At 32.4% G+C, this 16,244-nt stretch overlaps 4 protein-coding genes across 4 annotated transcripts; 2 read left to right on the plus strand and 2 right to left on the minus strand.

Annotated features, from left to right (window-relative positions):
• Positions 1-175: 175 nt before the first annotated feature.
• LOC123711907 (carcinine transporter) lies at positions 176-4,608 on the plus strand. The gene is made up of 8 exons (XM_045664760.1): positions 176-250; positions 331-567; positions 651-818; positions 921-1,179; positions 1,251-1,877; positions 1,951-2,132; positions 2,365-2,543; positions 2,940-4,608. Exons 1-8 carry the CDS (start codon positions 203-205, stop codon positions 3,133-3,135), a joined length of 1,896 nt encoding a protein of 631 aa, XP_045520716.1. The 5' UTR covers positions 176-202; the 3' UTR covers positions 3,136-4,608.
• A 1,654-nt stretch (positions 4,609-6,262) lies between these two features.
• Positions 6,263-12,108, minus strand: LOC123712007 (major facilitator superfamily domain-containing protein 1-like). Its single transcript, XM_045664909.1, has 10 exons — positions 11,852-12,108; positions 11,277-11,427; positions 10,664-10,789; positions 10,120-10,325; positions 9,765-9,978; positions 8,874-9,087; positions 7,779-7,876; positions 7,123-7,235; positions 6,613-6,706; positions 6,263-6,470 (listed from the first exon to the last, which is right to left on the minus strand). The coding sequence occupies exons 1-10, from the start codon at positions 11,958-11,960 to the stop codon at positions 6,293-6,295; spliced, it is 1,503 nt and encodes a 500-aa protein (XP_045520865.1). The 5' UTR covers positions 11,961-12,108; the 3' UTR covers positions 6,263-6,292.
• Positions 12,109-12,255: 147 nt separating this feature from the next.
• LOC123712425 (protein catecholamines up) lies at positions 12,256-13,698 on the plus strand. The gene has a single exon (XM_045665504.1). It carries the CDS (start codon positions 12,541-12,543, stop codon positions 13,579-13,581), a length of 1,041 nt encoding a protein of 346 aa, XP_045521460.1. The 5' UTR covers positions 12,256-12,540; the 3' UTR covers positions 13,582-13,698.
• A 200-nt stretch (positions 13,699-13,898) lies between these two features.
• LOC123711793 (40S ribosomal protein S18) lies at positions 13,899-14,793 on the minus strand. Its single transcript, XM_045664586.1, has 3 exons — positions 14,690-14,793; positions 14,367-14,552; positions 13,899-14,193 (listed from the first exon to the last, which is right to left on the minus strand). The coding sequence occupies exons 1-3, from the start codon at positions 14,690-14,692 to the stop codon at positions 13,924-13,926; spliced, it is 459 nt and encodes a 152-aa protein (XP_045520542.1). The 5' UTR covers positions 14,693-14,793; the 3' UTR covers positions 13,899-13,923.
• Positions 14,794-16,244: the final 1,451 nt, after the last annotated feature.

Below are 16,244 nucleotides of genomic sequence, written 5' to 3' on the forward strand. Positions count from 1 at the left end.
TAACTATTTAATTGACACACTGACATATTTGAGAACACGGAAAACGTTTTACTAAGCTATATACTATGTGTCCATCTTTCTTTAATCAATTAGATTAATACTCTAAGGCTTCGGCCAATACCAAGGTAGCTTAGCTAGTCATGAATATACCTCAGTCGCTTTTATCCAAATCAGACTTTACGCGGGCAAAACGTACAGAAAAATGAACGAACGTATTTTAGACCAAGAAAGCTACGCTCAAAGTACACCGGTACAGAACTTTCACTCTCAATTGTTTTTTTTTTAAGTTAAATTTGTGTAAATTTTATTGCTTCATGTGACTATTTTAAGGCAAAGCCGGCACACGACGATGGAATAGATTTAGATGATTTGCTCCCGAAGATTGGTGAATTTGGATTGTACCAGAAGTGCCTGTTATGGCTAGTATGTTTGCCTGCCTGTCTACCTTGTGGGTTTTGTGCATTCAATCAACTGTTTATGACAGACACTCCAGATCACTGGTGTCTAGTGCCACAGTTAAGTAATTTTTCGTTGGCGGAACGTAAAATGATGTCGATCCCAAAAAAGGTAAAAAAATCCTTATATAAACACAAATTGCGGATTATGTTATTATATACATCTTAACAGAACAGCAAATTAACAAATTTCAGGCAGAAGACAATTCTACTTATGAAAGTTGTATGCGGTATTCTGTAAATTGGACTGAAATTTTCGAATTAAATAAGTCGATACATTTTAATGAGAGTTGGCCATTAGAGCCCTGCCTGGATGGCTATGAATATGATAGGTCCGAAGTAATATCCTCTGTTGTAATAGATGTAAGTATTTGATTTTATTAACGCTTTTTCACTTTTTAGTTTTGATATCCACTTACTATAGTCTGTATAAATTTAGCTTAATATTGTATATCTTGATTTCAGTTCGATTTAGTTTGTGACTATGATGTTTACCCAACTCTTGGATTAGTAGCATTAAATGTAGGAGGACCTGTAGGAGTATATTCGTTTGGCATTTTAAACGACCGTATCGGAAGAAAGAAATCATTCTTTGCATGCCTATCAACACTATTACTTGGCAGTATTATGACTGCATATGCACACGAATATTGGTTTTGGGTTGTAGCAAGGATTATTGTCGGATTAACAATTCCCGCTGTTTATCAAATACCTTTTATAATTTGTGAGTACATATTAATATACTCCTAAATAATAACGTTTGTATTTAATTCTCATATATCACTATCGTTTCAGCTCTAGAACTAGCAGGACCTAACTATAGATCATTTGTTACTGTAATGACCTGCATATTTTATACGCTTGGATTAATATTATTATCCGGCGTGACGTACGTACTTCGTGATTGGCGATCTCTGGCTTTAGCCACATCCGTTCCATTCTTTTTTTACTATCTATATTGGTTTGTTCTACCGGAATCTCCTAGATGGCTACTAATGAAAGATAGACTGGAGGAGGCTAACAACATTTTAAAAACAATAGCGAGAGTAAACGGCAAACATTTACCAGAAGAATTCACAACTAAGCTCCAAAAACAGGTTCTAGAACAAAAGGAACACGGCGTGAAAGAAACTAAAAATGCGAACGCATTTTCATTATGCAAGACTCCTAATATGCGACTTAAGACGATTTTGATAACGTTAAACTGGTGCGCTTCTGAAATGGTGTACGTCGGCCTTAGCTATTATGGACCAGCTATTGGTAGCAATCAATATATGAGTTTTTTCTTGTCGTCAGCAGTGGAAATTCCTAGTTACATAGTTTGCTGGATACTCATGGATAAGGTAGGCCGACGCTGGCCTCTGTGCTTATCAATGGTTATCAGCGGAATTTTTTGCATGGTCACTGTACTTTTACCAAATGGTAATAAAACAAACAAGCCCTTAAACTATACAAATGCTAGAAAAAACAAATACAATCTCTGTTCTGTTTTTAGATGCTGAAAATGAAACGCTGATACTCTATTTGATATCGAAATGTTTTATATCCGCATCATTCTTAATCATTTACCCGTATGCGGGAGAATTATACCCGACAGAGTTGAGAGGTGTTGGCATCGGTACTTCGGCGTACATCGGAGGTCTTGGTTTAATAATAATACCTTTCATAAATTACTTGGTAAGAACGCTGATATTTCATTATTCACAAGAAAGGTGTTTTTGATATATACTTATACATAAAGTCTTATTGGAAGTAGGTAGAGTTTTGTTGAGTAGGTCTGTACCTATTACAATACAATAAAGTGTAAATAGGTAGTGTAAAAATCCTGTCCATATTATTATTTTTCCTTTCACAATACAACTTTTGATAATCATCTATTCAATAAATATATATTTACTTTTCTAAACAGGGTACAAACAACTTAGTACTGCCATTAGTTTTGATGGGGGCATTATCAGTTGTTGGAGGTTTAACAGCACTCCGGTTACCAGAAACTCTACACACGTCACTACCACAAACCGCTGAGGAGGGCGAGGAAATTGGCAAAGATTGGACGTATAAAGATTGCTGGAGTTGCGGAGGACCCAGGTAATGTGAGGCAACGAATTACATCAAAATCTATTTTCAGTTTAATCGAAAAATGCAAAAATTTTATTTGATTTAATTTTGAGATATACGAGTAATAATATGTACAAACAAACATACGTAATGCTTACACAACGTAGATATATTACGAGTGGGTGGTTATTGACAGGTCTATATTTATAAGAGATTCCTTTATTATCGTACAATTTACCACATTGTAAGCAACTGGAATCTATAAACTTTAAGAATGTACGTCAGTGCCATAATGATTTTTTAAATACTTTTACTTATTAATTTTCTTTTAAGAAATGAGGCAAAAATACTATATTTCTCCCTAATAAAAAAACAGAAACAGGCAAACGATAAAAACTGGTGCATTTAGTACTATATATTTTGCAGACAAGTGGAATCAGAAGGCGATTCTTATGAGAACTTGGATCAATTGGAGCTGACCCAAGCTCCAATAATGGAAGATGAAGTATCAGATCTTCGACCGGTTAGACGGAGTTCCATGAGAAAGTTGGTACGCCAGGCGAGCATACTTGAAACCCAGCGAGACCACGACGGCAGCCTCAAGATGACTTATTGGTTTTAGTGTTCGGCGCCTCGTAATGATTCTAATTACTTTTTTATTTTTTGGATGGTACCTCATTGTTTAGATTGCTACAAAAGATATAAATTATTTAAGTTATTAAAGAAATTCTATATATATGTTCTTGATAACATAGAGATATTAAGTATTAAGTGGAGATAGATTTTCTAAGAGATATAAAAAGAGTTCGCATCTGGGGTGTCAAGTTTTTAAGGTTAAAATATTATGTGACATACCCGGGACGAACCTTCAACAATTATAGCTTCAAAACATTTTAGCCAAGAAAAGCTAAAATAGAATAATAAGCCAGGCTCATAAAATGTTATTGTTGTATTGTGTTGGTCTTTTGGTTTTTATAGATTGTAACAGATTTTATTTCTAACAATACTGATTTTTTTTTTGTAACTAGAAATACTGTTTTTGAAGAAATTTTCGACGTTACTTGAAATACTCTATATTTTTATAATAACCATACAAAGCAGATAATTTAGCGTCATTTACTTGGAGTAGCAAGGTTTTAAACGTTGTTATTTTGTTCCTATTTCACAATTTTAGTAAAGTTCTATAACGTATATAAACGCAAAATATTACAATATTTACATAAATCTATTAAATAATGTTTATTTAAATGTGTTGTGGTCAGATAGTATTTTGCTTTTAAATCATAGATATAGTTATATATAATGGTAGAAAACTAAGATAGACTCTAACTAGGTTTATATCTTTAAGCATTTTTAGTCAATATTGCCGTGTAAATTTGTGATTTTCCACTCACTATTACTACACTAGTTTTATGTGTTGTGGTAACTAAAGTTTAAACGAACAGTGTCTCGTTAATGTAGAATAATTTCTGACATATCGAGCGGCAATATCGCTAATGAACTTAACCTTAAAGCTTATTAATACGCCCTTGAACTAATTGTCTGTAACTAGGTTTTTTTCACTTGATAGATAAAAACAAGATACTCGCTTAGGCCTTTCATGTATACAAAAATTTGTAATCGAGATATAAAAATATATAAATCAATTACTGGAGAATTGCGATTTAAAAATATGTACGAAATCTGTTAACTTTTAATAAAATGCCTAACTGACAATCTGACTTTTGCTATGTTATTCACAGCTAAAAGTCTATTATGACAAGCTACCAATAGCAATTTTGTCTTCTAGTTATATGATTATTATTAATATGCACTTTTCCAAGTTCATGCGGCGTCACTGCTACGATAATGCATAACACTATAACGAAACTAACATATGCCATTAGATGGTATTAGTAAAGAGATTGGATTCGATATTGTATAATTATTAAGTAAAAAGGTAATTAAAAAAAAATTAATACGGTAAGACAGCAACAATTTAGTTAGTTATTTATTTAGGTAACCAACAGCTTATATAAAACATACAAGCCTCAATGTTAAATCAGAATATATTTATAACATAAATGTGTTTCATTATTAGCAGGATAAGAATTATTATTGAATATATTCGAAAACGATAAATAACAAACGTTAAAAAATAACTTATATTGAAATCGCTCATGTTATTAATTTCTTTGTTACTAAAAATATGAAGACGTTTACAAATAAAGTTTTATTTGTTTTTGTGTATGATTTAAATTATTTAATATTAGCGTGGTATTAAAAAAAAGCTCTTTAATACTTGTATACTACCTGTATTAACATATGGATTTCAAACTTACTACTACGCCTACTAAAGCGCAGCATACAAGATACAGGTGTGTCAAAGACCGATGGAACGATGTATGATAAGGAAGAAAAGAGACAAAATAAATAATACAGCCTTAAGAAAAATAACTAAGGTAACAGATGTTACAATAGCAATAAATAACCTAAAGTGGAAATAAAAGAACAGAAAAGTGGAGCAAATCTACCTACTAAACTGGTGCCCACGGTACAGCAAACGAAAAAGAGGCAACAAGAAACAACAGGCAGAGAGTGGCACAGTGCACAGAGGAATACTAAGATTTGGAGGAACCCTTTACCAAAAAGGGAACACAGATATACTAGAAGAGGATTGAAATGGAAAGTGTTTAATGGTTAATAAATCTAAATTAAAGGGTTTTATTATATTTATTATTTAAATTATTACCACATTCGTTAATTTTAATACTGGAGTCTGCCAAGTCAATTTTGACGACAAATAAAACCATATTTATTTCATACGCATTTATTAAAAATTATATATTTTGTTTAACATTAATTCTACATAGGATACTTCGTAACTAATATACACATTAATATATTTACAATATTATCTAATTCATAACATATATTTTAGATTTGTAATAATAGTCAGAAAAATAAAATTTTAGTTAGTATAAATTCGTTAATATATGTAGAATATCTAGTCTATAAAAAAATAAAAATACCTTTAACAAGTCAAAATTATTCCAGTCACTTGCCCTTATTAAATTAAAAAAAAACGTTTAATACAAAATAATCAGAAATGTACCAGAATGCTGGTTAAAAATTATCACAAAAATAGTATAGTAGAAACATTTTGGTGAATACTAGTAGTTTGACACAAAAAATCTTCCTTCCTATATTTTCGGCTTTATTATAAAACGAATAAACGTAAACAACCATATTCCCACGGATATGAGAACCAAGAATTCAAAAGACAAAGTTTAGTCTATGTTTTATAACCAAGCCGTTGATGTCTGTCAATCGGTCAATTCATAACATGTTTTGTTCTGTCAAAATATCTATTAACTGTCAAAGTCAATAAAACATTAGAATTCTTTTTTCAAAGACATAGAAACTTGTCTCTTAATTCCAGCTAAGTTTAATTACAATTTGTGTCTATATAAGTTTAAGTGCGCGTCAAAGTCCCGCGCCCTTTCTCAATTAGACAAGTCAGATTCTTTAAATATATTTTTGATTGAAGGCGCCGATGACCTTCGTGAGGTTTCGTACCCTTAATAATAAGAAATCTTAATAATATTAGGACTGCCTTACTTAAGATAACATATTGTTTAGGTCTTTGAAATAGCTTCCTAGGATTAAGGAGTCACATACAAATTTTACGCATATACAAGAATATTACGGGTATTTAATTCAATGGACTGATGCCATTATATCGGGATCTAAAACATTTCATTCACACAGGTCATTTAACGTCGTTGAAAGTCGCCTCCTTATGGTCTATCTGGAATATTAGTATTGGGTAATATATGCGAAATGTATCGACTTCGAATCCTGTCTGATTGTGTCAACACACTGTCCCTCTCATCTTCTGAAGGTCTGGCTTCTTCATCAGGGTCTGAACTCTCGTGATCTAAGAGATTCGCTCGCTCGTCTGTTTGTATTGTAGCCCTAAAATAAAATTTATTTATGTAGTTAACCAACAAATTACTTATAAATGTATTATATTTTTTCATAATTTTTACGGGGTTATATAGATATCATATGGATCAAACATACAACCTCTTTTGAAAGTCGTTTAAAAAGTACTCACGTTTTCAACACCTCCCGTTCCTGAGGCGATAAATTAAGTACACCAGAATTGGCCGAGTCCACGATATAAATAAGTACGGCAGCGATCAATGCGACTGTAAAAGTATATAACATATATGTACTGTTCTTGGTTAAAGACCTACGTTTGGCTCGTCGAATTGGTTCGGAAATACCTCAGGGGGCAGCAGGTTCCACGTAGACCAATACGTGGGGAGTGGGTTATGTTATAGATATACTAATGTCACACAATTTTACGTTAAAACTTCCTAAACCGTCAAAACGAAGAGTACTCGATTTTGGTTAATTTGACTTATCAATAATATAATATTCAAAATTTTAATGTTTCACGTCAGAAATAATTGGCGATATTGAATTTAGCCAATTATTCAAATATTAGTAGTTAAAATATCTTGTGCTGGCGTCTATTTTTAAGCAATGGGCGGAAGCGATTAGCGTGGAAAATCGAGAAGCGAAGAAGTTTATATTGATGCTGTTTGGCTTGCAAACTTACTGAAAAGACATCCCAGGAAAAACATCTCCAACATAAGGTATCCATATTTATCAACAACAACACCAGCCAAAATAATTACAGTGGCGAGTCCCAAGTTTTGTACTGCTTGACATCTGGAAAATACATTTTTAACTAATAAACAAAATAAAGTACATATATGTACTGTGTAAGTGACCTAATTCTTATAACTTAGCATCTATAGTTGTTCCATTATAAAAAAATAAGAAGTTAATCAATAATAGAGAGCGTTAAGTATGTGTGGTGTAACCCACACAAAGGAGATCTTACAAGGGAAATCTTACGTGGTTTGGCCATGTAGAATGTATGAATGAGAAGAGGTTAACAAGTAAGATATATAAGGCAAAGCAGGATTTCTATATAATTATAATTTTTGTTCTATTTTTTATGTGCTTAAACGTGTATTTCCTTTTAATCGACATGCAATGTGTTATTGTATAGCTAATGATAGAACTAGAAAATTAAATAAAAAATGACAACTAAAGAATACGTGTAAAGACTTTTCAGTTCCCACAGTATCTTTAGAAGGGTTACGTGGGAAACCTCTTACGTGAGGTCATATGTAAATCTTTTGAGGTACTACTAAAGAAAAGTTATCAGTAAACCTGCCCCATACCCCAAAAAAATAGCACACTCACATCCCATACGCAGTTCCCAACTGAGATTCAGGAACAATCATGGCAACCAATGGCCAAAGTCCACTCGCTAAAAGTGAGTACGACACCCCTAGTGACATCTGAAAATTATAATAATTGACGTTTATAGAGTATGTAATAGTCCTTACTCTATGCGTAGTAAAACTCGTGCGGTGACGAAAGCATCGTGTCAAAGTTAAAAAAAATGTAATAACGGAAGGTTTTCTTTGAATTTATTCAAAATTTAGTATTTCCGTACAAGTTATGTTAAAAATTCCCCTGGAAACGTCACATACTAGTTACTTATAATAGGAATTCATGCGGGTTTTTGGAAAAAAAATCTTGAATATCTCCAAAAATTTATTCATAAGGAAATATGACTAGTGAACAGACGCAAAAATCATATTACAGAATGTATTTTTATAATTTTATTTGTATAGATTGGGTGAATCTATACAAGTGATCAAAGTTCAATGAACCATACACATGTACACTATTCTACGAGAAAATATTATTTTTTTATTCATTAATAAATAGAATGCGCGGAATTGTTTAAACAAATGTCAAAATATTAAACAACCTATGTCAATATCGGATATAAATAATTTTGTTTAAGTTAACTCACTACATTAGTGACAAATATTTGAAATACTTATTAGTTTGTATTAAAATTATGTTTTTACTCGAGCATTTATAATCGGTAAAGGGTGAGTTTATTTCAATTTTAAAAAACGTCAAATGTAACATAGTATCCATGTTAACAAATGCGGTCAAATGTTGATGCCCAAAGTAACAACGGTCTCATAGAACAAAATTCGATTAAAGAGCAAAACTATAATTTATAATTGAAAACAACGAGTAACTTTATACAACGTTAAATACAATGTTTTATTGTCACTGGGTGGCGCTAGTTGTATGGTTAGAACTGTTAATTTTCAATAACATTTGTCTTATTTAGTATATAACACAACTTACATTACTTTTGTTTAATTCAGTCGAAATAATCTCTGTGATGAACTGAACTTACTTAATACAATACGAGACTATATGAAGCCAAACTATGTTTTATTTTTATAAAAGATCATTGAATATACTCACCACTCCAACATAGGGGTTCACAAATGTGAAAGCTAGCAGGAAATGAGAACCAATGGTGGTTATTATACTCAAAATAACCCACATAACGTTACGTCCAGTTTTGTCTATTAGAATACCAAAGAAGGGACTTAATGCGGCGGACAGAAAATATACCATAGAGTTCACTGTGTTCGCTTCTTGTGGGTTGAAATCGAATTTTCTTTCAAAGAACAACCTGTATTCAAAAAGAAATGGAATAATTTATTTGTAATGTTATATGTCAGGGAATGCTCCGATTATCAGGAAATGTTCTGTTCGAGTCAATTGGCCGTTGATTTCTATTGTTGCTTTGGTTAATAATTGATTTCGATTTGTTACTATTTAATGGTTTCATAAGTCATTACTTAACGAATAATAACGTACGAATATTGTTACAACCAATCAGAGCCGAGGAAATGCAAATGCCTCGAGTGCGGTCGAGGCGCTATCTTGACATTGGACAGTGCGTTCAGGGAACGCAGCTTAGTTCTGATTGAGTATTCAGTCGAGCATTGTGGTTATGACACGTTGGACCTAGTTGGGTCTAAAAATTAAATATCTATATCATTTTTGTGAGGAAATGTAATGACACTTAAAAAATAATAAAATTAGTTGGTATGGCTGCCACACCAGTCTTCTTGCATAATGAAGGTGACAGCAAGACTGTAGTTGTCGCACGACTAGATCGCCACATTATACATGACACTCATGACAGACACCAAGTACTGTTGCTAAACTCTAAAGCATTTCCACAGACAAGTAAGTATTGAAATGTATATTTGCATCAATAATAAATTAATGTGGAGATTAAGAAATGTGATACTGAAGTCATTGAAAGACCAGCAGTGAATATATATAAAATGTAGTACTTACTTTCCTAAAGCAATAAATGGAAATATTGCTACATAATATGCAACACAGATTATGGAAAGTAGCCAATACACAGTCTTAAAATTAAGAATATCACGCATTCGGAATGGTGGCTCATTGGAATGCTGCTCACTTCTCTCCAATATCTTTTCTGCTCTGTAATCCATAAATCCGAGTATCAGACCGCATAAAAGTGACCCCAAACATGTCATTGAAGCTAAAAAAAGATGGTTTTTTTTATAAATAATGATCTACAATAATATCTTCTTGTTATCTTCAACAGTTAACGGGTGTCCAATATCGATAACCAATGGTAATAATTTTTTTGTACAGTTTTCATATAAAAATTAAAACATACCAATGAATAATGTAACACCCAAGCGCTCATAACCTCCATAGTAATTTGCAACCCAATGGTAGATTGGTTCCATAACCCAAAAGTTAACTGTACTGCCAAATCTAGAGAATGACAGTTGTAGTCCAAACACCATATTCAATTCTTTTCCTTTGAACCAAAGTACCACATAGTTATTCACAGCTACTTGAAGGGATTCTCCTCCTATACTGAAATAAAATTAATACATATAATTGCAAACATTTGCATTTGGTTAATAACCGAGCTCCAAATTGAGGTCTAACAATATCTTTGCTACAGTATACAGAGTATTCCATGTTTATACCCAAGCAGTTAATACACATGGTGAACAACTCGTACATGCTACTGAATTATTGCTTTAGGTTGGTTGACCCACAGGGATACTACAATTTGCTTTACTTTAAATATTATCAAACATCAAATTATAAACACATGCAAATATAGGCTGCGTATGCTTATGATTCTGTATTTTTAATATCAGGTCTTACTTTAATTCAACACTGAAGCTTTTACAGATCTCACTTACCCAAAAACAAATCTGCCAAGAATCATAAGCCAAAACTTGTTAATATAGACACCTAGTGCAAACAAAATAGCTCCAGTAAACAATATTGACATATATATTACTGTTCCGAGTCTTACTCCAAAATACCTGTAAAGTAATGATGCATTTATAATATCATAAAACAACATAGCTATTTCCATAGATTATTTGGAAAAACAGATGCAATATATACTAGACCTAGCTTCTGGAGACAATGCCCAACAAAAGAATAATTGTTTCCATGATTTGAGAAATACTTTACTCTTGGTAAGCATCTACATGCATACAAAATTATCAATTAACCAAACACCCCATACCATGGGACAATCATAGACAAAATAAGTTTAGTATAAATAACATTGACCATTAAGTAACTATTGCATCTGTATGCAAATTATTGTAACCTTAAAACTAAAATTTATTTCTGTGGCATGAAATTATACAGAGTAGAAAATGGCACATTATTACAATTTTACTTGAATATAAATTAATGTTATCATAACTTTGTTTAAGGAATGAAACAAAGTGCTGTTAGCAACAACAAGTTTGATAAAGTTATGAATCATAAACAGATGGAATATTATAACATATGTACCTATCAATAAGATAGCCACCAATGAAACATAACACCACATTAGGCCATGAATAGATAGAATAGAGCAATGCAAATTGAGATGTATTTAAATGTGAATCTCCCTTGAAATTGTCAGCTAATGCTCCTGGAGTATCATAGCAAAAGTAAGATCCTGAAAAAATATTGATATATAATTGAAGATTAGTTTCATTAAGAACATTTTTTAAATTATTTTTTTTATAAAATTCATTAAATTAATCTTGGCCTCTAGACTGGAGTGGAAGTTTAATCAAGGTCCCGGAGGCCTGGATTTAAATTAGAGTTAAAAAGGCTATGAATGCTGATCATCTACTTGCTCATATAAAAAAAATCTTTTACCACAAAACACACATGAGAATGATTACTTGCAGTCCTAGTGTATATTATTTTACATAAATTACAATTATGGAAAATATTACTTTGCTATTACTTGTATATTTGGGATAGAGAATATGTAAAGCTTAACAAAATCATACACAGAAAATTTATAATTTTTGTTCATAATTGGATGTTAGATATTGTAACAGATCTAGAATAATAGCTATAGTAAATCTTACCAAAACAAAGGAAACACATAAGTAACAATGCAAAAAATCTATGAACTCGATGTGCAGGATGACACCATGAAGTTGGTGTCCCTGCAGAGCTGCTTTCAGTATTATCCATTTTTACTGTAACAAATTTTTAAATAAACTTCTCTCCTACAACTGCTGATATTTAAGAGGATATCATAGCACTAGTCCAAACACTAGTCTGTATCATTTGAGTCGGTCACTATCACTTCAATTTATTGTGTGCCATTTACAGTAATGACTAATGACAATGAGACACTTCAAGTTACAACCGCCTGCCTCTATAATAGAGGATTTGTAACCATAGTCTATGTAATTTGTGTTTGCAACCACAGATAACTCATAAATATTACATCTTACTATTAGTATTGATTATTAAAGAAGATAATTATCGACTCTATCGAAATTAGAATCAATAAAACGTATTAATTAAACCACACACATTACATTTTTGAAATGTAAACATATTACTCATCTGTGCATTTAACATAGAGTAGATTCTGATTTCTGTCCGATAGTGATAAAAATAAAAAAACGACGGCAAGTTCCTTCTACCGAAGCTTACATTAACATTGGTTTACATTTTACGACCTACGTGTCCGTTAACCTGATCCATTACCATTCGCTAGTCACCAGTGAAAATTATATGATTAAATTGATGAAAAAAAATAATAATGTTTAATATGCTAAAACAACTAAGACTTGGACTTGTTATATTCGTTTTAATAACTTATTCTATAGTTACAGTATTCGGACATTCTCATTCTAATGAACCCCCAGCATTGAAGTATAGTAAAGGTGCAAACCAAAAAACTGCAAACCAAAAGACTGATAATTATGATTTATATGTGAAGGCACTTGGTTCAACAGTTTTCATCAGTATAGTACCATTTTTAATATTGTTCTTCATTCCGATTGATGGAACAGCAGAGAAGCAGCCATTACTCAAGGTACTGTTATCCTTTGCATCTGGAGGACTCCTTGGTGATGCATTCCTCCATCTCATACCTCATGCTCTTATTTCAAGCACAAGTGATGGAGGACATAGCCACAGCCATTCACATGGTGGAAGTCATTCTCATGATGAAGAACACGGACCTCATGATATTACTGTTGGACTTGGTGTTCTAGGTGGTATAATTACTTTCCTTGTTGTGGAAAAAACTATGAGATTGTTTAGTGGAGGTCATGGCCATTCTCATGGAACAGATAAGAAGAAAGATGATAAAAGTAAGAAAGCTTCTAAACCTAAAAAAGAGGAGATTAAAATTGCCGGCTATCTCAACCTTGCTGCAGATTTCATACATAACTTTACAGATGGATTAGCTATTGGTGCTTCATTTATAGCTGGAGAGAGCATAGGCTTCATTACTACTGTGACTATTTTATTACATGAAATACCTCATGAAATTGGTGACTTTGCTATCCTTGTGCAATCTGGATGCTCTCGTAGAAAGGCAATGTTTTTGCAATTACTTACTGCATTTGGTGCATTATCAGGAACTTTTCTTTCAATATATCTTCAAGGATCTAGTGAAGGGCTTGTGTCATCTCTAATACTTCCCTTTACAGCTGGAGGATTTATCTACATAGCAACAGTTTCAGTTATACCCGAATTATTAGAAGGATCAAATAAACTATCACAATCAATAAAGGAAATCTTAGCATTACTGGCTGGTGTGTACATGATGGTCATTATTGCACAATATGAATAAATTTGATAATCCTAAAATGGTACTTACTATTTTTTCATATGGGTTTCTCTTTACATGAAAAATACTTATTAAATATTTTTTTAAGACATGATCAACTCAATAAATTAATGGAAATATTACGAGTCTATTATTCTACAACAACCTTTAGTTGCATTTATATATTAGTCAAGTTATAGCAAGATAATTTAACTAAATCTATTGTACTTTCAATTTGGTAATCAAACATTTAATTTGAGTGTGTAAATAGTATATGAGATAAGTGATGAATACATTTAAAATTTAGTTGAATTAGGTATCTAACAATAATAAACTACAGATAGTTTTTAGAAATGTTTATTTAGTTTACTTCTTCTTAGATACACCCACAGTTCTACCACGTCTGCCAGTGGTCTTTGTGTGTTGACCACGGACACGCAGGCCCCAATAGTGACGCATACCCCTGTGAGCACGGATCTTCTTTAATCTCTCCAAATCATCACGAAGCTTGGAGTCCAAATTCGAGGAAGTAAGTTGACTGTATTTACCATCAACAATATCCTTTTGCCTATTCAAGAACCAGTCTGGAATTTTATATTGCCTGGGGTTCGACATAATAGTAATAATTTTTTCAACCTGCAATAGAAAAATTACAATATATAAACAAGACATAACCTCTAAACAGCAAACACTTCACGATTATTGTTGTATTATTAATTTTTAGTTATATATGTATGTAAGGTGAAATTATCAACATTCATTAAACGTTATAAATATAAGCACTTATAAGCTGCTAAGTATTTGTTTACCTCTTCTTCGGTACATTCACCAGCACGCTTGTCGAGGTCGATATCTGCCTTTTTCAATACAATGTTGGAGTATCTGCGCCCAACTCCTTTGATCGCAGTCATTGCAAACATAACTTTCCGTTTTCCATCTATGTTCGTATTCATGATACGAAGAATATGTTGAAACTTATCGGGGATGACGAGTGACTAAAATATAATAAATTATATTTGGTTAAAAACAAAAATATCCACATAGATCCATTCCATATAGCACAATTTATAAAATCTGGGCACATTAAAAAATATTTCAACTTTGATTTTAAAGAAATATCTAGATTTAATACCATTTTGAAAAATTTTATCGGCTCGAGTACCGATTTCAAACACCTGTCAACATAAAAAGAGAGAAATAATCACAGATTAGAAACGACTCAAGTTAAAATGTGAGTTTGACAATTGGCAGTATAGTAGTAGCCTATGTAAATCCGATGATTTGTCAGCCATAGAGGATATTAAATAAATTGTTATCAATAATTTGACCTAACTCGAGAACTCAAGCTCCCGTATTCGTTGTAATTAAAAAATTGTAACTCGTTGGCTTTTGATGCCATTTCAATATTATTCCAGATTAGTTCAGTTCAGTACTTCAACTGATTTAAAAATGAGGCTATTCCGTTTCCCAATTCTGAAACTTTAAACCTTCAAAAGCGCAAGTCCAATTGAATCGGTTACCTATTTCTAAAACCAAATAATACTGTGTCATAGCCGTTCATTACATTAACGACATTAGTCAAAGACTTGCAAGGTTTATGACCACATATTGGGCCACATATTAAGTATTTATATCTTTTTCTGACGGCTGCTCCGGTTTAAATAAAAATTATATATTGTTAAGATTCATGTTGGCTTTGACTCTAAAAGATTTGACAAAAATTATCAGTACCGTCCCATACTTGGTTATTCGTTTCCGCCGTTTAATACACCAGCCACACGTTCAATATTTATTACGTCAGTATATTGTCCGGTATATGGAAAACCCATGACTTTGGTATATACAAGACTTGCTGCTGGCTCTTGAACGTTTTGAGGTTAGTATTTTTTTGAGTTCCTTCCTATAAATTTAACGTAAAATGTTAGTTTTTTTTAATTTGCGGCAGTTTTTTCAGTGCTTCTCCTTTTTTTAGTAAATTTTTGTACTCTTTCGACGAACTGTCCCAAACCACTGCCAGTATTTCTGAATAAACACCTTTAGAACGTCTTGATCCCTAGAGAAGGTGTGGGGGGAGAACGGTGCCTCAATCTCATCCGTCAATACGGAGTCAAGTAATCCATTATTAAATATTGACATTCATCAGTACGATAGTTACACATTTAATTAATACAATGATACATGAGAATTTGTTGGCGAAACACAGTTAATAGTTTACATGTAACAGGCGCTTAAATAATAGCATTCTTGATAAATATATATATATATACCATTTTATCACAACATGTTTAGCTGGCCAACATCAGATGTTGGAGTAAATCCAGATATAAATGATGGAGACTATGACTATGGTACATAGCTATATAAAAACTATTAGAAAATGACAATTAATACATGTAAAAAGTTAATAGGGTTATTTTTAAGTGCAGTGTTGGCCTAGTGGCTTCAGCATGCGACTCTTATCCCTGAGGTCGTAGGTTCGATGCCCGGCACCAATGTATTTTCTTTCTATGTACGCATAACATTAGCACTTGAAGGAAAACATCGTGAGGAAACCGGCTTGTCTTAGACCCAAAAAGTCGACAGTGTGTGTCAAGCACAGAGGGCTGATCACCTACTTGCCTATTCAATTAACAAATGATCATGAAACAGATAAAGAATCTGAGGCCCAGACCTAAAAAGGTTGTAGC

The sequence above is a fragment of the Pieris brassicae genome, chromosome 7 (genome assembly GCF_905147105.1).
Source record: "Pieris brassicae chromosome 7, ilPieBrab1.1, whole genome shotgun sequence".
Taxonomy (NCBI): Eukaryota; Metazoa; Arthropoda; class Insecta; order Lepidoptera; family Pieridae; genus Pieris; species Pieris brassicae.